Raw genomic sequence first — 27,692 nt, forward strand, 5'->3', positions numbered from 1 at the left:
TGTGTCTCATGGGAGGGGGGTGGAGAGGCTAGGGCAGATGGATGGAAGATAGAGGCTATGTGGGTGAGAGGTCAATTTATGAAAGTTGAGGGGAAACGATGTTTTCTGAAGGAGGGTGCTGTGGATATGCTGGAATGGAAAGTCATCCTTAATTTTTTAGCACTCTTGTCTGAAATGTCAACTGGCTTTTACTTCCTATGGATGCTGTGTGACCTGCTGAGTTTCTCCAGTATTTCATGTACCATGCTGGACCCATGCATCTGCAGATTTTCCTGTTTACCTCTTCAAGTAAATAATCATTTTTTAAAAATCCGCATAGACAGTAAATATTTAATTTTTTTGCCTCTATTTTTGACAGGTGTCAGAAATGGCTGTGTCCGAACTACCCGGTAATCCTAATGCTGTGTGGACTGTAAGAAGACATGTGGAAGGTATGGTCTGACACTAAGGCACAAACTTGTCTTGGACAGGATATAGTAATAATCAACAAAGAATACAGCCAAGATGCTGGCAAATGATGAAATACGTGTCACAATTCAAAATGCATTTTGAGGGAAGCAAAATTCTGACTCCACATGTTTTCACGGTGGATTTGAATGTAATTTTGTCCTACATTTGGGGTAAATCTACCAATTTTATTATGAAGTTGCATGGGTTTATTTTAATAAAATGGAATTGCAGAGGATCAGGCATGTTATTCAGTATTTTGTCCTATTGCATCTATCCTTTATTTTTGTTTCACCAATATTCTTGCCAGTTATGTTCTGGTTTTGAAATTGAAATTACTGAGAGCAATGGACTTTTTATTGATCATTGTTGCAATTCTAATAACTGAATGGTGATCATTGCATATTTTAATGTAAAAGGGTCATCCTCATTTTAAATTACTGTTGAATTGAAAGGCACCAATTAAAGTTGTGGGTGTTTTGCAAACATCAAACTCGTTACATTGGTGACGGTCGTTCAGTTACCTGACCACTGAGATCCAAGGACCAGAATTCAAAATATGCTTGACTCCTGTAAAATTTATGTCCAGTTAATATTGGGATTTAAAAAAAAAGGAAATTGATAATAATTACCACAAAACTTCAGGGAAAGAAAACTGTTATCCTCCCCTGTTGGACTCTTACGCTCCAAGCTACCATTTATTTAACTGAGACCACTCTGTTTTGCTATGACAAGAATGTAGGAACAGAAAAAACTGGAGGACAAAGCACTTGGCATTGGACAAAGTTTCTGGCCCAACTAAGTTTGCAGTGTCATAAGTATCTGGGAGCTTGTGTCTAAATTGGGGAGAGCTGTCCTACAAACTTATGAGGCATTATCATGCCCACAGAATCATATAGGCGTTGGGCCAGACTCACTGATCCTTGGGATAAATCCATCATGTACAAGGGTTCTGTAAATTCAGTCTTATGGAGAAGGCTACTATCTTCCCTCTGCTGATGAATTGGAGCTTTTCCATACTGAACAATGATTGGAAGAAGCAGAAAAAAGGGCTTAGGATGTACTCTGGATAAGGATGGATCAATTCCTCTACTGCTGGCATACTGTTGCTGGAGCATCGTCTACTATTGCTCCCCTTCGGCCATTGTGTCAGCTTCTCCCAAATTGTAAGCTCTATCACCAAGGGCACGGTTATGGTGAATGTCACCCCTCTTGTACACCAATCTGATTTGGAAATGTATTGGCAGTCCTTCATTGTCACTGGCAACTGCACAAGCAAGTACTTTCTTTTACTACAGTTGACTACAGTGCTGTCCATGTGGATGATGTTGCTTCCACTAGATGGCAATTATGAACAGACCATTGGATGAATTTTTGCTCCTAGCCCAGTGCAGTTAATTCAATTATGATCTCCACACTTACTTAAATGAGGTTAGATTATTGACTATAAAATTATGTTAAGATGGTGAGGCATACTGTTATTTCTGTCATTGTATTTTTTTGTGAATAATGTACAGAAGTGAAAGCTGCAATATTGATCTCTTGGGCTGGACGCATGGAAGTTTAGAATGACCTTAACACATTTGTAAACGTGTGGTAATCCTTGTTGCAAATCCATTAACCAAAAATATTGGCAAACATGGGATAATTTTCATTTAGCCATTTTCTGATGGTGTTTAGTGGGAATGTGTCATTGAAATTGCTACCTTTTTGAGAGTTCTTACAAATCAGTGGTGCGTTTTACATGAGTTTCATTGCAAGTAATGCTTTAATATAAACTTTAAAGGGATGTAATCTTACACCCATTACTGCACCCTATTTTGTGTGAAAGAATAATTAAATGTAGAAATCCAAACTCAACTAAATTGAAATTGAGCAGTGTATTTCTACTAATTCTTCAATTGCTGTTTCATTTACAATGCTATCTTAAATTTGACTGCTTCCTGAAGTATCTGATGGGTTACAAGGTGTGCTTGGCCTAAGTGATCTTTTTGCAGTTGTAGATTATGACCTGGTTGTCCTCTTTTGAGTCTGAAAGAGCAGTACTAATCTTGGCTGGTATGTGGTGGCTCGATCTCTACCAATACCAAGCCTCTGTTTCTCTCCCACAGGTGGCCGGGGAAGGTGCTGCTCATTCTAGGTGCGTACCTGCTGGTAGGGCCTCTGGGATATTGGTTTAGGAATTACATTGTAAAGAACGTTCCTAACCAGTGATTACATGAAGCAAAATACTCTCAATACAGATATTCTACATGACTGGAAAACGGCAGCGTGTCTAAACAATAGACACATTACAAGAATCAGCAAGAATATCGTCCTTGCTATTAGCTCTCATACTTAATTGATATTAATGCACTGCAAATAAAGTGCACTGTATTTCTTTCATTATTATTCCTAAATTGCTAGCTCAGCCACCAATAGGAAACTCCAAAGCCCCCACCCCCCAAATGTGACTCAAGCTTGGAAGTTGTATTTTAATCATTGTGTAATGATGCAGTGATTACACCCATTATCTTAGTAACTGACTGAATGATGCTTATTGATTTAATATCTGTAGGTACCTATTGTGTTTCAGTGAGGGGATTCGGAGTTGGGTTTATCTGAGCTTTTTTAAAAAAGAAACAATGATCACTAATTTTTTTAATGTCTAATATCTTGCTGTACTGGGAGATAATAGATTCTTAATTTTGGCCTGGATGGTCATGTTCTTAAAGTAAAATGCAAAGTTAGAAGATATGGAAAAAAAGGACAAGAAATCCCAAATCAATATGGTTTAGCTTAATGCAAGCTTAATGCAAGTGCCCAAATTGTGAACGTTATTTTAATTCAAGATCTATATTTGATATTTAAATCAATTTGTATTGTCCGAATTCACCAAATATATGCCAGTGTGCGGCTTCCTGTACGATTTAACTTTTATCTTGTCAATTCCTAAGCAGGGTTGTTACAAGTAAGAAATTTAGCAACCCGGTTGGAGTTCTAGGACATAATCTTCTAAGGCTTAATTAACAATGTCTGAGAAATAGCAAAATTCCTTCAAGTTGGAAACATGCAGTTGGCTTCCTTATTTTTAATTTTTTTTAAAATTTTCGAGTCAAAGTGCCTTTTTAAAAACCTTCATGATTACGTTTGTCCTATTTCTTATCATGATACTTTGACCTGTAGTTCAGTTAAGGACCACGTATTCTGGGTGGAAATATATTTAGTAGAGCCTTTTAGCAGTAAGTAACGTTTCACTTTACCAATGTTTGTTGTTCAGTTATGGTCTTTTTCCCAAAATCATCCCCTAACTATTAAAAACTTAATAGAATCAAATCTAGAAGGATAGTTTTAACTTCAGAAAATATAGTTAGCCTAACTTATTTGGTGTCAGTTTCACTTATTTTGATATTGGGAGGGATGATATTTGCATAGTAAAATATTAAAACCATAAGATGCAATCTGGAATCACATTTAAAGTGATTTTATTGAAGACAAATTTTTTTATTGCAAATTGAATTACTAACTTTTGGATGTTAACCTGCAAGTATATTTTGCACCTTTTTTGTGTGTGTAGATGAGTATGATGCATACATCATTGTGTCTTTCGTGAATGCCACACTGGTACTGTCTATTGGTGAGACCGTCGAGGAAGTGACAGACTCTGGATTTCTGGGTACCACGCCCACACTCTCTTGCTCCTTGCTTGGTGAGGATGCACTGGTCCAGGTAGGGGTATAGAGTTTACTCCAGTAAGTACTGCTGCTGCTCTCTAAAATTGATTCTTTAGTTTCCTTCATTGATAATGGAATGTAAAATGGTTGCACAAGGTTCCGAGAAAACTTCCATACAAACTCCATCATCATAGATCATGGCTCATTTGATTGACCTGTATAACATCAACATGGTATGTTCATCTTCCTGCTAATGCTTGAGCAAAGTCTTTGAACTCTCAGCTTGAGCAGCGAGAGGATGAAAACAACAATGGTCTGCAGCTATTCAAGCCAGAAGCTTGTCAACCCTTTTTGCGAGGTCAGATAATAAAGGCCAATAATGTGTCAGCAACTCCCATGTTCTGCAAAACATTTGGTTTGTACATCTCCATAACATATTTTGAGGTCCAAACTGAAAGCTGCAGGGTCTAATTTATTGCATTGAACTATTTTTTTAAGATGTATTTTCTGTCTCAGTGGTAGTAAGCTATAATTGAAATTTGCTTATTTGCTAAAGTCATGTTACTCCTACATCCAGCCCCATGTCCACCAATGCCTCATCCAACATTATTCAATTCAGAATTGCAAGACAGAAAAGGGTTTTTCCTTGAGAACAGAAGTTTTGTGTCCCAGTGTCATGTGTGGAAATCCTGGAGAGCATCTGAGATTTCTATTGTAATTCTTTCACTGAAGCATGGAATACTCTGATTTAATTAGGATGCTACATTTTAAAGAAGTTGGCTCAAAATGTTGGATCCTATCCCAGAGTCAGAAATGCAAAAGTTGTAAGTTGCATTTGGGCTATTGTTGGACCCCACAGAAAACATTCCCTTCATTTCTGCACCCTCTCTTGGATTTGACAAGCATTCAATCAAATCACCTTTAATGCTTGCAATTGGGGTCATGTTCCTTAAGAATAAGATTCATTGAATAATCTTAACAGCCTACTAATGTGCTCTTAGTCACGTTATAACTTTTAAATTTCAGATAAATCACATGAAACAAAAAAAGTCTGCAAATGCTGTGAATGTAAATACGCAAAAGTGGTGGAAAAACTCAGCAAGTCTCTCAGTGACAGGAGACAAAGATGTATAACTGATGTTTCTGCCCTGAGCCCTTAGTCAATTTTGAGCAAAGAGCAGGCATATGCCTGAATTTAAAAAAAATAGAGGGAAGAAGAAGGATGGGGGGGTAGTATCGGTCAAGAGCCCAGAGGTGGGCATGGATAGGGGGCAGGAGAGAAAAGCTGAGAATTGATCGGGGGGGGGGAAGATGTGTAGCTCTGATTGCAGAGCCAGAAGAAATGAGACCAGGCATAAGGAAAGAGAATCAAGGGATGGGGAGCTGGAGAAAAGGAGAATAGGGTAGGGAATGGGGAGGTTGGGTCTAACATGCCATCTGGTTGGAGGATGCCCAGATAGAAAATGAGGTGTTCCTCCAATTTGCAGGTGGTGTCAGTTGGGTAGTGCATGATAGACATGTTGACATTGGAATGAGGTGGGGAATTGAAGTGTTTTGCCACTGGGAGACCCCACTATTGCAGTGGACAGAACAAAGCTGCTCCCAGTCTGTGTTCAGTCTCCGGTATAGAGGAGACCACAACAGGAGCATCACGTGCAGCAGAACACCCCTACAGATTCACAAGTGAGCTGCTTGTGGCCCAAATGGAGGAACCGATTTCCCTCTGTGACTCCCTCTTCAAACCCTTTCGCAAAGACCATTCCCTCCCTGACTCCCTCATTGAGTCTTTACCTACCAGCCTCTGTATCCAACATATCCTCTGCAATTTCTGCCACCTAGGTGACTCCACCACCCAACATATCTTCCCCTCTCCACCTTCTGCATTGTCCACCCTATGACTCCCTCCTCCACTCATGCTTTCCCACCAATCGCCTTCTTCCTGTGACCACAGGAAATGATACACATGGCCACTCCTGTTCCAATTACCCCAGTCCCTTCTTTCCTCCCCCATCCTTTATTATTCAGGCATCTTGTCTGCATTTTGCTCATACCTTGGTGAAGGGCTCTAGCTTGAAGTGTTGGTTATATATCTTTGCCTCCTATGGAAATTAGCTGAGTTTTTCCAGCACTTTTATGTATTTACTAAATATTTTAGGAGAAAGACTAGCACAAATAGAATATGAGGGGTTACATCGTGGAAGGTTTTCTTGCCTATTAATGTATTATTAAGGAGAGACCCGGTGTTAACATTGAATCTCTGTACTTTTCAAAGTTTTCTGTAGAAATTGACACTACTTTTCAAAGCCAAAGAAAAATCTGGACAGGAGCAACATGAAATAGAGTAGAATTAGAATTTAAAATAAAGTATTAATAAAAAAAGAATTAGAATAATTAGCTATTATTTTGTGGTAACCAGAACTACATGTTGGATCTCTTTCCTTGATTGAATCAATGAATGAATTTGTTAATGAATTTTTTAAAGATGAGGCATATGGTTTAATGCAACTTTAATTTAAAATTCAGCATTGTTACATTTAACTTTGAAAAATAAAAAACAATTTCAGATGGACCTGAATATGTGTTTCACTGTAGCTCAAGTTAATTCCTTTCCTGTTTTTTAGGTGTACCCTGATGGGATCCGCCACATTCGTGCCGATAAGAGAGTCAATGAGTGGAAGACCCCTGGTAAAAAGACGATTGTGAAATGTGCAGTGAACCAGCGACAGGTAGTGATTGCACTAACGGGAGGCGAGCTGGTTTACTTTGAGATGGATCCCGTGAGTAAAACTCTGTGTGGAGGTTCATTAGTTGATGGGTCAGTGTTCCCAAGTTTCAACTAAAATGGATGTATCATAAGTATTATGTACATGTTCCCCTCTGAGTGTGTAACATGCTCCTGGGCATCAATGCTTTATGCATGCAACCAACAGAGGTGACCAGCTGTAAGTGTTCACAAGATAAAAGGGCAGAAGTAGGCCAATCGGCCTGTTAGGTCTGCTCTGTCATTTCATCATGAGCTGATCTTTATCACTCAGCTCCACTCCACAGCCTTCTCCCCGTAACCCTTGAAGCCCTGACTAATTTCTATCTTAAATACATGAAATTCACATTTCCACTGCCACCAGTGGCAATAGGTTCCATGTACTCAAAACCCTCTGGATAAGACATTTCTCCACATTTCTGTTTTAAATTGATGCCCTTTTATCCTGAAATTGTGGCCTCTTGTCCTGGGCTCCCGTACCAGGGAAACAACTTTGTCACATCTACTCTGTCCTGGCCTTTCAGAATGCCTCTGAGGTCTCCCCTCATCCTTGTACTCCAACAAGTAGTCATGAGCTGACAAATGTTCCCCATATACTAACCGTTTCATTCCTGGTATCATTCTATTAAATCTTCTCTGAACCTTTTCCATTGCCAGTACCTCCTTCCTCAAATAAGACACCCAAAACTGTACAAGTACTTCAAGTGAGGTCTCACCAATGTCCTATAGTCTCAAAATTACATCCCTGCTTTTGTATGCCATTCCTCTAGAAATGCATGTTAATATTGCATTCACTTTCTTCACTGCCAACTTCAGGTCAACTTGAGGACTCCCAAGTCCCTTTGCACCTCCCAATTTTGAATTTTCTCCTCCTAAATAATAGTCTGCCTGTATATTTGTAGTACCAGAGGGTATGACCTTATACTTCTCAACATTGTATTTCATATACCATCTCCTTGCCCAATCTCCTAATCTTCATTAGGAGATTCATTCTGAACTTGCAAAATCACAAGGGAAGAACTTGCATCTGGGTTCCCGTTCAAGCTCTTATGCCTAAAAATTGTTATAGCTCCCAAAATGAAAATTGAGTTAAAAGAGAAACTGGGCAGCACGGTTAGAGTGCAGAGAAGGTTCACGGGAATGTTGACAGGATTTCAGGGTCTGAGTTACAGGGAAAGATTGTGCAGACTGGGGCTTTTTTCTCTGGAGCGTAGAAGATTGAGAGGGGACTTGATAGAGGTGTTTTAAGATTTTAAAAGGGACAGACAGTAAATGTGGATAGGCTTTTTCAATTAAGAAAGGGGGAGATTCAAACTAGAGGACATGGTTTAAGATTGAAGGGGAAAATTATAAGGGGAACATGAGGGGAAATTTCTTTACGCAGAGGGTGGTGGGGATGTGGAATGAGCTTCCGGCAGACGTGGTCGAGGCGGGATCATTGGTTACATTTAAGGAAAGACTGGATCGTTACATGGATAGGAGGGGACTAGAGGGGTATGGACCGGGTGCTGGTCAGTGGGACTAGGAGGGTGGGGATTTGCTGCGGCATGGACTAGTAGGGCCGAACTGGCCTGTTCTGTGCTGTAAGTGTTTATATGGTTAAATGGTTATACAGTTCTGATTAACTTACTATTATACTCTATTCTTGCTCAATGAATATCAGATCTTTCATTTTTTGCATTTGTAAACTTTTGTTTTAGTCTGGACAACTGAATGAATACACAGAGCGCAAAGAGATGTCGACTGACGTAGTCTGCATGAGTTTAGCAAATGTTCCTCCAGGGGAACAACGTTCTCGATTTTTGGCTGTGGGTCTCGTAGATAACACAGTCAGGATTATTTCTCTGGACCCCTCGGTAAGTTGTGCAGTTTCCCTTTTGGTAGAACTGTTCATATGTATTAAATAGTGATCCTTATTACCAGTGTTTTACCTGTTCGAATTAAATCCTGTAAGATGTATGAATGTTACTTGTGCAGTTTCTCCAGAAATTATACAGTACTTTTCCAATTATCCAAAATGCTTGGGACCTGACCTATCTCACTTACCAGATTTTTTCGATAATCGAGAAATTTCTTTGAACAGTACACAAAGAGCTCCATTGATTCCAATGGCACTAACAGCGCGACAGGACCCCCCCCACCCCATTGTGATGTCATGTTTCAGCCGAAAATTTCTTTTGGATATTTGAGAATTTAAGTGGATCAGTTTCCAGAAAATTGGAAATGTACTGTACCATCAAATCTTGTTCTTTATGTGGTCTAAGCCATTCTCGACTTTTTTATGGCTTTGGGCCCCTTAGTCTGCTCAAAGTTTATGTGCCCCCATTCCTGTGAAATAGTTGTGTTTTGGTTTCTTCTGTAGAACATAACACTACAGGCCCTTTGGTCCTTGATGTTGTGCCGACCTTTGTGTATACCTACCAAAAAAATAAGTTTTATACCCTTCCTTTCTTGTATTCTTTTTTTCTTTCATCCATGTTCTTGCTAAGAGACTTTTAAATGTCCCTAATGTTTCTGCCTCCACTACCATCCCTGGCAAGACATTCCAGGCATCCACAACACTGAAGAAAAATGTAGCTCTGATATCTCCTCTGAACTTTCTTCCTTTCACTTTGTACAGATGTCCAATGTTTGCTGCTCCTGCCCTGGGAAAAAGGCGCTGGCTGTCTACCTTATCTATGCATCTCATAATCTTGTATTAACCCTCCTCTCGTCCTTCACTCCAAAGAGAAAACTCCCAGTTCTACTAGCCTTGCTCATAGGACTTGTTTTCCAATCCAGGCAACATCCTGGTAAAACTTCTTTGCACCCTCTCTGTCGTTGACCAGAACTAAACATAATATTCTTTGTGGCATCACCAGATATTTGTAGAGTCGAAACATGATCTCTGGAATCTTGAACTCAATCCCCCAACCAATGAAATCCAATATCCTTTCTTATCTACCTTGTCAATCTGCGCAGCAACCTTGAGGGATGTATGGATTTGGGCCCAAAGGTCCCTCTGTTCTTCCATGCTGTTAAGTATCCAACCATTAACCCTGCAATTGTCCCTCAGGTTTGACCTTCCAAAACCTCACACTTACCTGGATTGAACTCCATTAGCTGCTTTTCTGCCCAACTCTGCAATCTGTCTATATCCTTTTATAACTAATGGCAACCTTCAGCATTATCCACAACACCTCCAACCTTCGTATCGTCTGCAAACTTACTGACCCATCCTTCCTCTTCTTCATCTGGGTCATTTATAAAAATCACAGAGCAGGGTTCCTGAGCAGATACCTGCAGAACTCCACTAGTCACTGACCTCCAGGCTGAATACTTTCCATCCATTACTAATCTGCTTTCTATAGACAAGGCAATTCTGAATCCACATAGCCAAAGTTCCCTAGATCCCATGCCTCATGACTTTCTGAACAAGTCTCTCATGGGGGTACTTGGCCTTACTAAAATCCACATACACCACATCTTCTGGCTGACCATCAATTTCTTCTGTTGCCTCCTCAAAAAACTCAATTAGACTCGTGAGGCAAGATCTTACCCTCACAAAGCCATGCTGACTATCCTTGAGATGACTGTACTTCTACAAATACTCAAATCCTGCCCATAAGAATCTTCTCCAATAGTTTATCCACCACTGATGCAAGACTCACTGGTTTATAATTCCCTGGATTCTCCCAATTATCTTTTTTAAGCACCACCTCTGTGGCTAAGGAGGATGCCGAGATCATGACCACTGCCCCAGCTATCTCTTCCCAAAGTAAACTGGGGTATATCTCATCTGGCCCTGGGGGCTTATCAATCCTAATGATTTTAAGAAGATCCAGCACTTCCTCTTTCCTAATCTCAACATGGTCCAGCACACAAGCTTAGAACAGAGAACACTACAGCACAATACAGGCCGTTTGGGCCTCAATGTTGTGCCAACCCATATATTCCTTTTATCCCCTGACCCTCTTATTTTTTCTTTCATCCATGTGTCTGTCTTAAGAGTCTCTTAAATGGCCCTAATGTTTCAGCCTCCACCACCATTTACAGGCAAGGCATTTGAATCACCCACAACTCTGTTCTATTCCGATCTCTCCTTATTCAAGGTATTTTTCTCTGGTGAATTCTAAATCAAAGTTTTCATTTAGGACCACCCCAACCTCCTCCCCACGCGCTTTCTTTATCCTTAAGAAAGCACTTTCACTTTCTTTCATTCTTTTTTTTAAAATTTTTATTTTTCACACCATAAATCACATTAGCCATGATATACACTTTTTCTTTTTGACACATATACAGTGACTTTTTCTCCCCCCACCTCCCTCCTCCCAAGCCACCCCCCCACCCCCCCCCCCCTCATCCATTTTAGGTATACAATCTAGGTTGCATTAAACCAGTCAGACAATGTTGTCATTCAACAAAAATACACCAGAAATTCTACTGAGTCCATTCTTTTCTTTCCTTCTCCTTCCATCAACTTAGGTAATGTTTGTCCCCGGTAGGTTTTCGCTATTGTATTTAATGTAAGGCTCCCATACTTGTTCGAATATTTCAATATTATTTCTTAAACTATATGTTATTTTTTCTAATGGAATACATTTATTCATTTCTATATTCCATTGTTGTATTTTCAAATTATCTTCCAATTTCCAGGTTGACATAATCATTTTTTTGCTACAGCTAGGGCTATCTTAACAAATCTTTTTTGTGCATCCTCCAAATCAATTCCAAATTCTTTGTTTTTTATGTTACTTAGGAGAAAGATCTCTGGATTCTTTGGTATATTGTTTTCTGTTATTTTATTTAATATCTGCACTTACGCATAGAACGCCTTGGTTTCTCCTTCATCCTACATGCCAAGGCCTTCTCATGCCCCCTTCAAGCTCTCCTAAGTCCTTTCTTGGTTCTTTCCTGACTACCATAATTCTCATGAGCTCTTCCCATTTTTTGGTTCCTAAAAAAATCTAATGTATGCTTTCTTCTCTCACACTTGACTAGATAAAGAAACAAAAATTTGTTACATGAAGTGAAAAGAAAACCAGGCTTTTACTTAAATATACTGTGACAATCTCCTTCCCCCCACAACCGCCCCATGCGTCCCCACAGGAGCCTTAGAGTCATTGACTAAGCAGGATTATGATCTGTTCACCTGTGGAAGAGGAATTAGATTGGGATTGCTGTTTGGCTTCTCATCAGTAGATGGGGCACTTGGTCTGAAAAATACTGGTTGAAAAATAACTGATTTTCCTGCCAGCATGTTGTAAATGTCAACTCCATTAATAGAATTGTTTTACTCTGGAGATAGTTTATTTCCCTGTGAAAGAAGAAATGGCCAGCTTTCAAATCTGGATGAGTGAGCTTGGGTGTTTTACTCAGAGATTTGTTTCATGACTGTTTCTTACTAGTTACGTTTCATGCTCATTATTTCTCAACTATTATAACTTGAAGGTCGAGTTGGTCATATTCAGAGAAGCTTCATCCCAACTTCTGTGACCCTGAAATGTGAAAGTGGGACATTTCCTCATTGTTTTGTCCTAGTCCAAAGTATTTTGGAACCTAATCATTTCTGTACAGTGCTATCTCTATTGTTTTGGTGTTTTTGACCTTCCAAGACTTGCTGTGATTTTTCATTGTACAAGAACAATTCTTTTGATCTAAGTGAAGATTTTTAAAAAATGTGTTGACCTTCAGCTACTCTACTACACCATCATATCTCTGCTTTTCAAGAGGCTTACACTACCTTCAGTGGACATTCAAAGAAAAGGGTTTTTGATATTCTGGGGTTGACCACAGATCAGAGGTGAAACTCGGGCTTTCAGGATTGTGTGGCTTTGTAGCACACCAACATCCTGAAGTAATGAGCAGCACTTAACTAACCTGCCCTGTTGGTTATTTTCAGGATTGTCTGCAGCCTCTCAGTATGCAAGCTCTTCCTGCACAGCCTGAATCTCTCTGCATTGTTGAGATGGGGGGTGCAGAAAAACAAGATGAACTAGGAGAGAAGGGTTCCATTGGATTCTTGTACTTAAATATTGGGTTACAGGTAAGTAAACTTTATAGCTACCTGGGACAGGGAGTTTAGCAATGTAGAAATCGAGTTCTTAATTTCATCACAAAAGAAACTATTTGTCACCACCATTGATAACGGGGGCGATCTAGTGTAGAGAAGACCAAATGCTGTCCTGAAAGTTTTTTTTACATAAGTAAAGGGCATAATTGCTGAAGTCAATATCAAGGTGGCCCAGAATTTAGTAGCAATATTTTTATTCAGAACATAGTGAGTATGTGAAACTTACTATTACCCTGTGAGTATGTGAAAGACTACTCTTATCCGCAAAGGGCGGATGAACCCCCTTGTAGGGACAGCGGCCATTTAACAAACACGTTCCGTGAAGTGTGGAGAGGGCATCCCTTGCATCGAAGCTTGGTCCGGCCATTCACTGCAACAGAACTTTCCCCAGCTGGGTTGGATCTCACCGTGCCGCTGGATCCGGGAGGGGATGTCAAAAGGGTGGGTTTGGACCTGTCCAACCACCTACTCACCTAAATCCATTCACGCACATGCTCTTCCTTTCTGAAGAGTGGGGTATCCCCATATCAAATCCCACAAACTGACTGAAAGGAACATCATCTTACGGATGGATAGCCAGAATTACTCATCTTAATCCTCCCCCTCCACTAATCAGCTAGTTGGTCAGCTTTTGCTCATTTGATTCTCCATCATACCATTGACCCTCAATACATTTTGTAGCTTAAAACATCCCTATGCTCCATCTGGATTTAAGGATGTGACTGTTGAAGGACGACAAAGGTAGAGTAATAGAACATAGTCTGTGGGTAGCATTGCCTGGTGTAGCTTGTTCATCGTCGACTGTTTCTTAATATAGTGCATTCTAAGATTTCACTATGATTCTTCTAGAACGGTGTACTACTAAGGACAGTGTTGGATCCAGTCACTGGAGATCTATCTGACACAAGAACCAGATATCTCGGATCACGGCCTGTCAAGCTTTTCAGGGTCAGGATGCAAGGTCAAGAAGCGGTGAGTTTGTACAACTACTACTGCTTTTTTTCAATCTGAAGGGTTGTCTGATAATGACAGAAAAGTTGTCTTTTTTTTTGTGCTGCCCAGGTGTTTCCTGACTGTGTCATAAGCTAAAGAAGACTCTGTTAAAAGCCACTCTAAATTATAAAAGTGGTGGTTGTTGCCACTTGGAATTGTGTTACAAGCAAAAACTTTGACCAGAGTTATCATTTCCCGTTCTCATTGAACTGTTTTTAACTGCTCAGTTACTTTCTTGATGATCTGGAGGGAATCACCCAACCCTGACATAATTGCTGCTTTAACATGCAATCCACAGAAACCATTCTGCTTTTTAGTCTGAGACCAGTGCATTAATTTTCATGGATACATGTTTGGAAATGTCTTTGATCGCCTTGAGTATTCACAAGTAGTTTTACCACATTGATCCTAGGACGGGTTTTGTGATTGTGGATTCCTGCTAACTGGAAAAATGAGAAGTGTTATCATGCTACAGAATCTCCTGTGCTGCTTTTAAAACCCACTGAAATCATTATCTTTCAACCCGTAAAACTGACAGCTTTAAAATGATGATACAATCCGTGTTTCACCTGATGTTTTATGATTAATGCATTTACTGATTTAAAGCTGGCTGTTACTGCACTCAAGCAGTGCTTTCTAATTTCATTGTTTTTAGCTGTTGAATATGTTTTGCTTGGTTCCTTTCAATATAGGTTTTGGCCATGTCCAGCAGGTCTTGGCTGAGCTACTCTTATCAGTCCCGTTTCCACCTGACCCCACTGTCCTATGAAACTCTCGAATATGCCTCTGGCTTTGCATCTGAGCAGTGTCCTGAGGGTATTGTAGCCATCTCCACTAACACACTGCGGTAAGTTTCACCAAACAGCGACATAATACCTAATGCAGAATTATTGATCTGTTTTGGGTATATTTGTTGATGGATGATTCTTTCTAAAATAAATGTTTTAACTGTCCATTTACATTAAACTTAAATCTGGAGGCCTTTTTCTCTTAAAGAGTGGCCAAAAATATGAATTCTTCCTTCAGCAGGCAGATGTGGACAAGATCTCTTTATTGCTGGCTGGATTATTGAGTATACTTGATTGGGAAGCTAGTGAGACCATGTGGTGGAGAATTGTAAAACTGAAATAGATCTCTTTTCCAAGGTTGATCAACTAAAGGGAGTTAGTGCTGGCTTTACCTGAAGAGGAAAAGAGTCTGCTTGAGTTTTAGCATTCGTGTCAATATATTGTAACCAACCCAGAGAAAATTAAAAATCCTGAAGGTTTAGGCCATCTGCAATGTCATGTGTTCTAGCCAATGTCAGTGCGTTGGTCTAACTCATATCGTAAGATTTGGTGGGACATCCTTCAATTGCTTCATTGAGACATCAATTGTATCCGATTGCACAGCCATCTGTTGTCTTTTGAAGAGCAAGAGCTCTGACAGGGTCATTAAGAAGTTTAGGGGGACTTTAATTAGTAACCATTAAGGGTAGGGGAGTTTTTCATAATTGATAAGCACTTATTTTCAATATCCTTTGTGTGGTAAGGGTGGTCCTTGCAGGAGAAGCCAGAATGCTTCTAGAAAAATGGAGCCTCTGCACGGAACGTCAGTGGAAAATTCTCTTCCAAAATCATTGCAGTGGTCCCACAATTCCATATTGTCTGGAGTAATGAACTGACCTCTTGCATTGAAACTCTAGTTTGATACTTTATGTGCAGTTGTCGGTAATCTTAAAATAGACAAGATCAGATTCAAGATAGGTGGTCACCATTCGACGTAAGCGCTTGTAAGCAGCAAACTTGATTATGAACTGTAACTTATTGAACAGTGTGGTTTTGAAGCCCACACTGAGTGGGAAGTCACCAACCAACTTGAATAGGCAAGTGGAAAGGCAAGAATGGTTAGAAAGCTGGCCAATGGATTGATCTGCAGCTTCAAACTGATGTTATTTTAGAATTGGCTAATGGAGTCTCCTGGACCAATGCAGTCTGGAGAATGCTAGGATAGGGTTCCCTTAGTTCTAACCTACTATCCCACCAGCCTCCAGAAATTCCGTCAACAGAAACACTTTTTCTAACTCCCCCACCCACCCCATGCCTTTATTTTTCAGCATTTTGAAGGGACAGTTCACAGCTGCCTGGTCTGCTCTTCAGGCTCTGCCAACATTCCCCTTATTGCACTTTATTGAAACTCCAGGAGATGCAACAGCTCTTCCTTTCCTGCCACTTTGAGACCCAAACAATCTTTCCAAGTTGTTTTGTAGACTGAACTTGCATACATAATTTTGTCTCTTCTGCAGTGCTTTGTGGAGCACTTTTGTTCAATTTGGATGTAACTTTGATCTTCCTGATGCCCATCACTGTAATCTGACCTGTGATCTACATTGATATGAGGCCTGTTGGGCTGACGATACCACGATGGTGGGTTGTATAAAAGATGGAGATTGAAAACTTAGCTGAATGGTGCACCAATAACTATCTTAGTTTTTAGCACTAAAACTAAGGAGCTGATTGTTGACTTCAGGAAAGGAAAGCCAGAGGTATACAATCCAGTGATAATTGAGGGGGATCAGAGGTGGAGAGGGTGAGTAAATTTAAGTTCTCAGAGGATCTTTCCTGGACCCAACATACCAATGGCATCGTGAAGAAAGCACATCAGTGCCTCTACTTCCTCAGGAGACTGTGGAGGTTTGGTATGACATCAGAAACCCTGGCAAATTTCTGCAGAGGTGTGGAAAGTATGCTGACTGGCTACATCACAGTCTGGTATGGAAACACCAATACCCCTGAGCGTAAACCCCTCCAAAAGGTAGTGGACACAGCCCAGGACGTCACAAGCAAAAGCCTGCCCACAATTGAGTAATCTACAGGGAGTGCTGCCATCAGAGAGCAGCACCAACCATCAAAGACCCTTACCACCCAGTACACACTCTGTTCTCGGTGCTGTCATCAAGAAAGAGGTATAGGTGTCTCAAGACTCACACCAGGTTCAGGAACGGCTGTTACCCCCTCCTCTATCAACAATCTCAATCAGAGATTCATTTATGGACTCTCATTTGTGCACTTTATTGATTTTATTTTTGTTCTCTCTTGCACAGTCAGTTTGTTTACATTTGTTATCTTGTGGTTTTACGCTGCAAACTGTTTATGCACTACCAATTAGTGGTAATTCTGCCTCACCCGCAGGAAAAAGGAATCTCAGGCTTGTATGTGATGTCATGTATGTACTCTGACAATAAATTGAAATCTAAAATCTGAAGAAAATCACTTCATGTTCTGTCTGGGCATGATATTGCCTTCAGCTAATTTGATTATTATTCTGTCTGATTTTGAATGGGTCAGATCTTCAATCATTTGTTTCTCTTTGTATTCGCACATTCTGAACTGCAATTTTGCAGTTTGTGAAGGAATCCTATTCTCTTTCACTATTTGTGGGTATTAACTGAGGTAAATATGGTCTCTCTCCCCACCAAAGATATTTCCTTAGCTTGATCCAAACTCCCCCATCCTCCCTGCAGCTTTATCTCTTCGGGGTTCTGAAAAAGTCTTCAACCTAAATATGTTAATACCATTTCTCTTTCTACAGATGCTGCCTAAACCTGCTCAGCAGTTCCAATATTTTCTGTTTTTATTTCAAATTTCTTAACATTGCAGTTTTTTCAGTCCCCCCCCCCCCCCACCAAGTGCATCATTTGAACTGAATTGATTAAAACAGTGCCATATCTAAAATTATATCTAGTTAATCATGAGTCACAGCCAAGTCTTACCTGACTATTGATCTTAAAAGATTTAAAGGTGCTGATGATGTCCATGGTTGATTCCTGTGGACCTTATTGGCACTCCCAAGAATCCAAGAGCTTTCATTAAATAGCGTAGGTGCTGAAAATCTGAAATAAAAATAAATGCTGCAAGCCCCTGGCAGGTTAGAGGGCAACTCTGGAGAGAAAAACAGCCTACATTCAATGCAGATGATCAGATGGAACAATATCCATATCTTTTGATATGACTTGCATTGACAGGTGTTTAGTAAGTTTTTGTATTTAGAATTTTGGACAACTGAAAAATCCCCAATATAAATCAGTCCAGAGGCATGCTGCAATGATGTTCTGTTAGTCTGCAGCTACAGTTTCATCAAGGCCCAGGATGATGTTGAGAGAATGGTCATATGGTTTCAAAATGGTCATTAAAATGGGCTACAGAATTATAGTTGCTGTGTGTGGGAAGTAGGCCTTGATTGCAAGAGAATTTAATCCAGGTACAGAAGTGGACCACTTTAAAAATGATGATACATTCAGTTCGTGTTTCACCTGATACCTTGTGATTACTGCAATGTTTCTGATTTAAAGTTGGCTCACTATTTGTTATCTTAAATGCCATTTACACTCTGGGTTTTTGTTCATGGCTGGCAGGTGTTAGAATTATTTTGGTCAATCTCTATTTCCATCTGACATGACTATCCCTATATTTCATTGTGCTTCAATAAATCACTTTAATCTTGCTTAGGAGATTAAAGATGATGCTTGAATGCATGTTTACTGCAGAGGACAGAGAGCTGCAAGGTTTCCATTTATTTCCTTTTTTTTCATTTTCAGGATCTTAGCTCTGGAGAAGCTGGGAGCAGTATTCAATCAGGTCTCCTTTTCTCTGCAGTATACCCCGAGGAAATTTGTCATTCACCCAGAGAGCAATAACATCATTGTCATCGAGACTGATCATAATGCCTACACTGAGGCCACCAAAGCCCAGCGTAAGCAGCAAATGGCTGAGGTAATTTGTACAGCATTGCTGCTTTTCATGTTCACTGCTTCAGAGTGTTCAAAAAGTATGCTTACTGCATAACAAATAGCTTACTGGATAACTTGTTTCTTTGTACATTTATGATTGGTTTTCATAATATTGCAGAAGTTTTCAATTAGAACATAATTCATTGATACAGTATACAACAGCAGCAAATGCTAGATGTGTTATATAGATTAATGACCTTGTTACTATGCCATCATAAATTTAATAATGGAAGTGCTACCTTTTATTCAGGAAATGGTGGAAGCAGCTGGAGAGGATGAGCGAGAATTAGCAGCAGAGATGGCGGCTGCTTTCTTGAATGAAAATTTGCCTGAATCTATTTTTGGATCTCCCAAGGCAGGGAGTGGACAGTGGGCATCAGTTGTTCGTGTCATGAACCCCATTCAGGGCAATGTATATGACCAAATCCAGCTGGAACAGAACGAAGCAGCATTCAGGTAGGTAAACAAATGGTTGTCTTTGATATCATCATACAGAATCAGCATTTGTTTTCCTTCAATTAAAGCAGCATTTATTGTACTTATTGAGTGTTTGGTGTTTTTTTAATATAAAATGTATTTCGTGGCAATTTATTACTGCAAAGACATCTCATGAACTGTCTAGTTGCAGGGGATAAAGTTGTGGAACTTTAATAGCAAGAAGCACATTCTCATTAAATGAGAGAATACTGAAAGTGATGTTTGAATGATCTTCCAGAAATAGATTGTGGTTCAATCTTTTAATCCTCACTACTAAGTAGAGCTCAAGTACTCTGAGAAATGAGAGGATTAACGCAAGTGTTCTGTGTTTGCAGTGTTGCTGTGTGCAAGTTTGCAAATGGTGGCGATGATTGGTATGTTCTGGTTGGAGTTGGTAAGGACCTGATCCTTAATCCCCGTTCGATTGGAGGTGGATTCATTTACACATACAAACTGATCAACAGTGGCGAGAAACTGGAATTTGTACACAAGGTGAGGTTGCGGTGCACGTAAAGGACAGAAGGCAAATAGTGCATTTTCATTGTTCCTCATGACCCCAGGGTGTCTCGCACTTCAGTGGGCATCATAACACAGCTAAAAGCTGCTGGGATTTTCTCAATGAACCTATTTTTGTGGAATGTTTCCAGTTTGATTCTCGTTGTCTCTTTCCCTGCATTAACCCACTGCACTGGCTTGAAGTGAGCAGCTGGAATCTGTGCACCATCAGACTGATGGAGTTTGCTGCATTGAGCTAAATCCTGCCTCACTTATTAAATATTGGGAAATTTAGTAATCCCCCAACTTGGAGTGCTCCAAATTTAAACAGTGGACTATCAAACAATAATGCATGCCCAAACAAATGGGCCTAACATAATGAGAAGGTATTTGACAGTTTGCAGGTGTATGAGACATTGGTGAGACTGCACTCAAGTATTAAACAAAGGCTACAGGAAAGAATTTAAGCTGAAATGCCTGCAGAGAAAATTCACTTATATGAACTTGTATTGGCTTCAAGTGAGCTTGAATTTTTAGAGGCTGGATGGACTGAGACTTTTCTCCTTGCAGTCAAGAGGCCGAGGGAACCTTATAAAGGTTTATAAAAGTATGAGTGGCTTAAATTAGGTGAATAGTCATGGTCTGTTTTCCAGAGTGGAGAATTGAAAGCTCCAGATTTAAAGTGAGAATGTAAAGATAATTAAAAGGGGCCTGAGGGATAGCTTCCTCATATAGGGGTGGGGCTATGGATTCAGCTGCCAGGGGAAGTAGCAGAAGTGGGGACTGTTGTGATGTTCCAAAGGTATATGGATAGGAAAGAGTGAGAGCGCAGGCAAATGGGGTTAACTTGGTTGGTCTGGACAATTTGGACTGAGGGGCTCATTTCAATGCTGTGGAACTAGATAGGCTGAGGGTTTTTTTTTCCTATGGAGTGCAGAAGGCTGATGGTGGTCTTACAGAGCTATTTAAAATAGCAAGGGGCATCGATAGGGAAGGGATAGGGAATTAAAACCAGAGGGCATGGACTTAAGGTGAGAAGGGAAAGAATTAAGAGCTTTAGAGCACCTTTTTCATCCAGAGGCTGCTGGGGATGTGGAATGATGTCTGTCAGAGGAAACGGGTACAATCACAGTGTTTAAAAGACATTTAGACAGAAAGTGGAAAGGAAAGGTTTAGAGGGATGTGGGCAAACTCAGTCAAATGGGAATAGTGTAGGTCAAATAGAGCACTTTGGCGTCAGTAAGTTCAGCCAAAAAACTCAATTTGCGTGCTCTAGAACTCTGACACTTAACGATGTGTACAAGTACAAACACACTGTTCTCAGTTTTATCTTCATTCTCTTCCCATTATTCCCATCTTCTCTCCCAACCTTTTTCTAATAGACATCCATTGAAGATGTTCCAACCGCTATTGCTCCTTTCCAAGGCCGTGTTTTGGTGGGTTTGGGAAAGCTCCTGCGCATCTATGACCTGGGGAAAAAGAAGCTGCTGAGAAAATGCGAAAATAAGGTAGAACTGTGAAAGGTTTCTGGGTGTGATTTCAGATTTTTTAAAAATATGCCTAATTTGGCCATTAATGGCATCAAACGTATTCATGACCAATAAAACTCAAATGGTGAAAGAATACAAGTGATGTAATGTATCAAGGAAAAGAACTTGGACAATACATTTTTAGGCCAGAATATTAAAACCATTGGATAATAATTTTACGGGGGAAGAAACAGCAACAGCAGGAAACAGGAGCAGCGATACTGAAAATAATGAAACCTGGATAAATGGGTGCAGCCAAAAATAAAATACGAGGATTATAAAAGCAAGTTTTCTGGTAAAATGCAACTGAGCACTTGGTCGGCACTTGATAGAGTTAAACTTTGTGGAATTGAATGCTGTTTTGGCTCCAGATTGGAAACCATTGTTTCATTGTCACTTGGTAAAACTCCCGAAATTGATGAAAGTAAAAGATGTCAACCCTGCTTCTGGAATTAAAAAAAAATGCTAGTTATTAATAATGGCCACACAGGTTCTGCAGGTGGCTCCTTTTTGAAAATCTTATCTGAATCATTAATATCCTTCTGCACAGGAATCTTCTTACCTTTCTGGCAGAGCTAAACCTCTGAAAGCAAGTTCCTTCATTTAAAGACAGTTGAGGATAATAGTAAATACTGATTGTGGCAATGGTAGCCATTTTCTAAAAAATCTATTCTAAAATAAACAGAATTCCATGTCAGATGTGCAACTTTCATGCAACCAGCCTACAAGTTTTAAAAGGCATAATTGAGGAAGTTTCAACATTTAACCGGGCCATTGCTAATACAGTAAACTTCCAGTGACGTAGCCAGACATGTCTTTCCCCGCTTGATATTTATTGTAAGTTTTTAACCTAAGTGTTCAGATCAAATGATTTCTTCTGGTTTGTTTCAAAGCATATATTGCCTTCCAACCATCATACAAAGGGCATTTGTGGATTTTAAGTGATAGTTGTTGATTGAGGGCTGCTTTTTTTTAATGTTCCAGTTTTCCAGATAATGAGGATTAAACTCTTTAGCTCCTGAAAGAAAAAACTCCCTTTTGTGCTTCTGAGGCTTTTTTTTGGCCTGAATGGATTGCAACTTAATTTCACTGCAATGACATAATAAAACAAAGAAGGATTGGGTGCTTTCCTCTCACTTGGCATGCTGTTTCATTGGAGGTTTTATCGCGGCTATTGCACTGCAGCCCTTATTTTTCCAGGTAAAAGAAGAATGGAAGGAGGCAAGTGCAGGGTAATAACTCAGAAGTAAAGGATCTGGTGAAATAAGCACCATTTGTAACTTGCTTTGTGTTTAATTCAGCACATTCCAAATTTCATAGTGGCTATCCACACCATCGGACATAGGGTGATCGTTTCAGATGTACAGGAAAGCTTCTTCTGGATTCGTTACAAACGAAATGAAAACCAGCTTATCATCTTTGCTGATGATACATTGCCTCGCTGGATCACCACAGCTTGTCTGCTAGACTATGAAACCATGGCCGGAGCTGATAAATTTGGCAACATTAGTGTGGTGAGTAAACTACTGTGATTTCTTTACCTCTGTGAACTTGTGCAATTGATGGAGGTTTAGTTTTCAGAAGCGCTGATGATGATGTCATTTGGTTCCACTGTGGACCTAATGACTGAGGTAGAACTGATGTAATTGGATTAAGCTGCTCAACCATAAGAAATCCATTCATCTGTTCTTGCACATATTATGAGGGAAGAAAAGGGAACATATTTGTTTCAACTTGCTGTGAACTTCTCTTTCCCATTGTGAACTACTCTTTCCAACCTGAGGATCCATCCTGTAGGCTGGTTTTCAAGACCTAGTTACTCCAGCATTATATTTCTACTAGCTTTCAAGATTTTTAAAAAACTTTATTAATTAAAAAAAAAACTAAACCCATTACCAAGAAAGAAGCTGTTTGGCCAAAAAAAAGACTGAATTCTTATCAATGAGATAAATTACCTCATTAGTCAACACTTCTACCTTCAAATCAAAGATTATAAAAGTAATTCAGAAAGGGTCCCCACAATGTTTGCAAACTTGAATTCGAATTGAAAATTGAGCATCTAATCTTTTCTAAGTTTAAACATGTCATAATGTCATGTAGCCATTGAGTATGAGTAGGCGGAATAACGTCCCTCCATTTGAGCAGCAACACCCACCGAGCCATAAGAGAAAATCAGATGCCGTTAAAAGTTATGCCATTCTCTCCCAACAATACCAAACAAGGCAGTTAAAGGATTAGGCTTAATATCAACTTTAAAAATTGCAGAGAAAGTTTGAAATACTTTGCTCCAGTATTTCTCAAGACTCTGACATGTCCAAAACGCATGAATTAATGAATCATCTCCATTGTTGCATCTATCACAATGAGGAGATACATCCACATAAAAATGAGATAGTTTGACTTTGGATGTGTGAGCCCTATGGACTACTTTAAATTGTAGGAGAGAGAGGTGAGTGCATAATGATGAGATATTAACCATTTTGAAAATTGAAGTCCAAGTTTTTTTCAGGAATTAAAAGCTGTAGGTCCTGTTCCCATACATTTTTAATTTTATCTGAGGGAGTCTCTCATCCCCAACAACATATAAATGTTAGATATTGAACCATTAAGGAAAGGTTGTAAATTAAAACTTACATCAATTAAGTTCTTATCAGTCCTCTTAAGAAATGTATGTAATTGGGATCATTAAAAAAATCTCTAGTCTGTACGTACAGGGGAAAAAAAATGAGCATTAGGTAAAGGTTCCATTATTGTCATGTAATACTACATTTAGAATGTAACATGCATGAAATTCTTTAACTTAGCCTTCTGTAAGGAAAACAGGTAGTCACCACTTTGTACAGCGCCCCTCACAGAAATAGTCCGTATTTAACTGAACGTTGTTCAAAGGAAGCGAGACTCCCCACAACAAATAAATCTTTAAAACATTTAATGCACAATCTATACCATTCTTTAAAAGTTGTAGATGCAGTGCTTCCATGGGGTCCAGACACCCAGTAGACTGCCGTCGGCCCCGAACAGGCTTTGAATAGCCCTTTGAAGGAGCCGACTGGGTTTTTTATTTGAAATTCCTTGACCATGGTTCTGAGAGGGAAAAGCGGAAGAGATGACCCGTGGTGCTGTTGACTGTAGGGCTTGTGGTAGTGAATGAATGGACTCTTGATGACTCTGGGGCGACTTTCTTTTGCCCCCCCCCCTCTCTCTCTCTCTCTCTCTCTCTCTCTCTCTCTCTCTCTCTCTCTCTCTCTCTCTCTCTCTCTCTCTCTCTCTCCTCTCTCTCTCACACACACACACACAGGCAAAAGGAAATTTCATTTAATTTGACAGTTTTATAACTATCTTTACAGTTGATATAACCAAAATGTAAGATTTTGTAATAATAATAAAACCTAAAGTTTGATATGGCGAGACCTCCATTTAAAAAAAAAATTTGTAAATGGACTTTATTTAGGTGAGGATGTTTATTCTTTCGTATGAAAGATAAGATTTATCAAGTAATCAAAAAAAGACAGGAATAAAAGCCGACAAAGCCTGAAAAAAGGTATAAACATTTAAATAGAGTTGATTCAACCAACCAATTTGATAAATTCCCCTTTCATGTGTTGGATTCAGGTGAGAAATTTTTCTTTAAATGTTTTTATAATTTTTAGTAATTGTTACACCCAAATAGATCAATTGATTTCTTGAAATTTTAAGGTTATTATTTATCGGTGCTAAATTATTCAAAGGAAATCATTTTCAAGATTTGACTGCTTCTCCCCCAGCCATGATCATTTTGTGCACTTAATTCACCAACTGATTATTTGAATTTGCTTACTGCTCGGCACCTGCAGTACAGATGTCAATCCTGTGCTTAGATGTGAAAGATTCCTCCTATTCAGGACACTCATAGAAAGCACAAGCAATTTTGCTTAAAATAAGTGAAATCACCACTAATGTGAATAGGCAGTTGGCCAGGTGGCCCTTGCCTCATGGTAACTACCTCTTTTAAACATAGACACTGTCTATAGTTGAAGCTACATTGTAAATTCACAGAGCTCTGTTTGTTCAAGTTGTGGGAAAAATAATTGTGCTCCAATTAACAACTGTGATGGTTGTGTTCTTAGTAGTAGGTTGCTTGCGATGTTTTCTAAGTCTGCAGAGCATCAGAGAAGTTGCAGTTAGCATGCTGTGTTACTTTAGGAAAGTCAAAGAGGAGAATGAGTATTTTAAGCAATTTTTTGCAGGTGAGATTACCACCAAACACCAGTGATGATGTTGATGAGGATCCCACAGGGAACAAAGCATTATGGGACAGAGGTCTGCTCAATGGCGCTTCCCAAAAGGTAAGCTGCTGCTGTTGTCATTCTGAGAATAGGCCTAAAAGCCCATGTGCCTCTGTGGTCATCCTAACAGAATGACTGGTTATTTAATAGAAAGGACTCGCCAGTGCAAAGTATGACCAGCATTCATGTGCATTAACATTTTAATTGGTTGGTTTTTGCATGAAAAATCTGACCGTTACCGTGAAATACAGATATACCCTGTTTTACAAATACTCATTTTATGAAAACTTGCTTTTCTGAAGAAATCCGTGTTCGCTATATGAAAGAAATTTGAATGGGTTTCCGCTTTTATGAAAATATAGTAACCTTCAGAAGTGAATGGGTCTTTGCTTTAGGTCATTTCAGCTTACGAAAGGTTTCAGATGAATTCTCTAGTTTTGTAAAGCTGGGTATATCTGTAATTGGTCAACAGCCTTGATCATAAGTTGCAAACCTCAAGAATTGTGTCAATCGATACTGTGCAATGATAGGATGTGGGTTTGAAATAGAGATCGGGGGTAAGAGAATTAAGAGAATCCTCTCTTCAGATAGTTCCTCCCCCCACACCTGGCTGTGTCAGAGTGAGGAGAGCCAGAAATCAGCGCCAAGTTCATGCGTGAAACTAATCATTTAAGCGTCCATCATTTTTATCCCCCTGTTCTTTTTGTATTTCTGGTCTTTAGTCCAGAGAAGTGTGAACCAGACGTTGTGTTGGAACTACTAAAAGAAATCGCTTCATTCAGTGCAGTTCAGTATTACATTGACTTGTTTAGTTGTGCACAATGTTAATTCATTGTTGAAATGACTCTCTGACACTAATGACACATTTAAAACTATTGGACTTCACTATTTTAGAGTTGTGCTTTCCACACAGACTGTATGCAAAAGAAAATTTGCAAAATGTTTGACCTCTGCAGGTTTACCCATTCTTATCCAATGCTACAACCTCCAGATGTTTGCCTTTGCATGTCTCCCAGTTTCCTTCACCTCACCAATTGAAGATGGTTTTAAAAAAATTATGTAGATTCTTTCAGTGTGAAATAAGAGAATTTACACAGGAAGCAAGGTAATGGTTATCTATGTCCTTTCTCTATCTTTATGAGAGAGATCATAGATCACTTCCTGGAAGTGACGGGGAACAAAGTCTAATCTAATACACAGTATTACTGGAAAAATCACCTGGCCAGGGCCAGGTCATCTGCATTCCAAAATGGTAAAAGTGGCATCGATGGAATTAGTGGATAAATTGGTTGTCATCTCACAAACTTCTACACAACATGGAAGTGAACAAAAACTTTCATTTATTTACTGTATTGCATGTCCATATTGTCAGAAGAAAGCACATCTGCATGAATAAGAGATCTTAAAAGTTTCTGTGAGCTTTTCAAATCCCAACTGCAACTTCTTTGTATGGACTTTTGTTTAAACTCTGCCTGACATTTTCTATTTTGTGGGAAGTGTGACCTGACTAACAAAGCAGGGAAAGGGTAAATGGGGGCCATGAATATACACGGAAAGTTGTGCTTTCTCCTATTAATGTGAACAAATAGCTGCTTCCAACTACAGCGTGACGTCCCCTAACTAATTGTTCTTTATTCAGGCTGAGATCATTGTTAATTACCACGTGGGAGAATCAGTGCTTTCTCTGCAGAAGACGACATTAATTCCTGGCGGTTCAGAATCTCTAGTATATACAACACTGTCCGGAGGCATCGGGATCCTGGTCCCATTCACATCACATGAGGTGACGTAGTCAAACAATTTAGCAGCTTTGTTCAGTCTGGTCACTATAATGCCTGGTTGATATTTATTTGCTTTGTTGAAGGTAAAAACTTTTGCTCATAAGTTGTAGATGCATGCAAAAGTGACATTGTTTTATTTGTGAGTTTAAGTAAACCTGCTGGGTTTTTTGAAAACATTCTGCTAGTAGGTTTTCAAGGTGGCAGTCAATAGCGGTAACACTGAGTAGCTTTTATCTCCTTACCAACCTGGTGCCAGTGATTGGTTATTCCCCCCACAAATAAACCAATTAACCCAACATCCCCACACGTTTTTGTAAGGTGGGAGGAAACACAATCAGTGTACTTCTAAATAAACTGCAAAAGAGAGAAATACTTAAGTCGTTCCTGAAATGTCCCGTTATTTAATTTTCTGATTTTTTTTATTTAGCATGGTACACTTGGATGTATTTGATTTTCCACGTTTTTGTTTGA

The 27,692-nt window shown here is 39.5% G+C and overlaps 1 protein-coding gene across 3 annotated transcripts in view; it reads left to right on the forward strand.

Moving 5' to 3' along the window:
- Positions 1 to 27,692, forward strand: part of sf3b3 (splicing factor 3b, subunit 3) — a 51,721-nt gene that overhangs the window by 15,972 nt on the left and 8,057 nt on the right. For 2 of the 3 annotated variants that reach the window (XM_069900982.1, XM_069900983.1), the window contains 14 exons: positions 359 to 431; positions 4,004 to 4,155; positions 6,722 to 6,877; positions 8,562 to 8,717; positions 12,743 to 12,886; positions 13,763 to 13,885; positions 14,599 to 14,753; positions 18,483 to 18,657; positions 18,925 to 19,130; positions 19,487 to 19,643; positions 21,029 to 21,154; positions 22,477 to 22,689; positions 25,402 to 25,500; positions 27,080 to 27,223. In XM_069900982.1, the coding sequence (XP_069757083.1) occupies positions 359 to 431; positions 4,004 to 4,155; positions 6,722 to 6,877; positions 8,562 to 8,717; positions 12,743 to 12,886; positions 13,763 to 13,885; positions 14,599 to 14,753; positions 18,483 to 18,657; positions 18,925 to 19,130; positions 19,487 to 19,643; positions 21,029 to 21,154; positions 22,477 to 22,689; positions 25,402 to 25,500; positions 27,080 to 27,223 (2,079 nt within the window). Of the gene's footprint in view, positions 1 to 358; positions 432 to 4,003; positions 4,156 to 6,721; positions 6,878 to 8,561; positions 8,718 to 12,742; positions 12,887 to 13,762; positions 13,886 to 14,598; positions 14,754 to 18,482; positions 18,658 to 18,924; positions 19,131 to 19,486; positions 19,644 to 21,028; positions 21,155 to 22,476; positions 22,690 to 25,401; positions 25,501 to 27,079; positions 27,224 to 27,692 lie in introns of those variants that run through there. The other variant, XM_069900984.1, reaches the window with a different exon arrangement.

The sequence above is a fragment of the Narcine bancroftii genome, chromosome 10, assembly GCF_036971445.1.
Source record: "Narcine bancroftii isolate sNarBan1 chromosome 10, sNarBan1.hap1, whole genome shotgun sequence".
Taxonomy (NCBI): Eukaryota; Metazoa; Chordata; class Chondrichthyes; order Torpediniformes; family Narcinidae; genus Narcine; species Narcine bancroftii.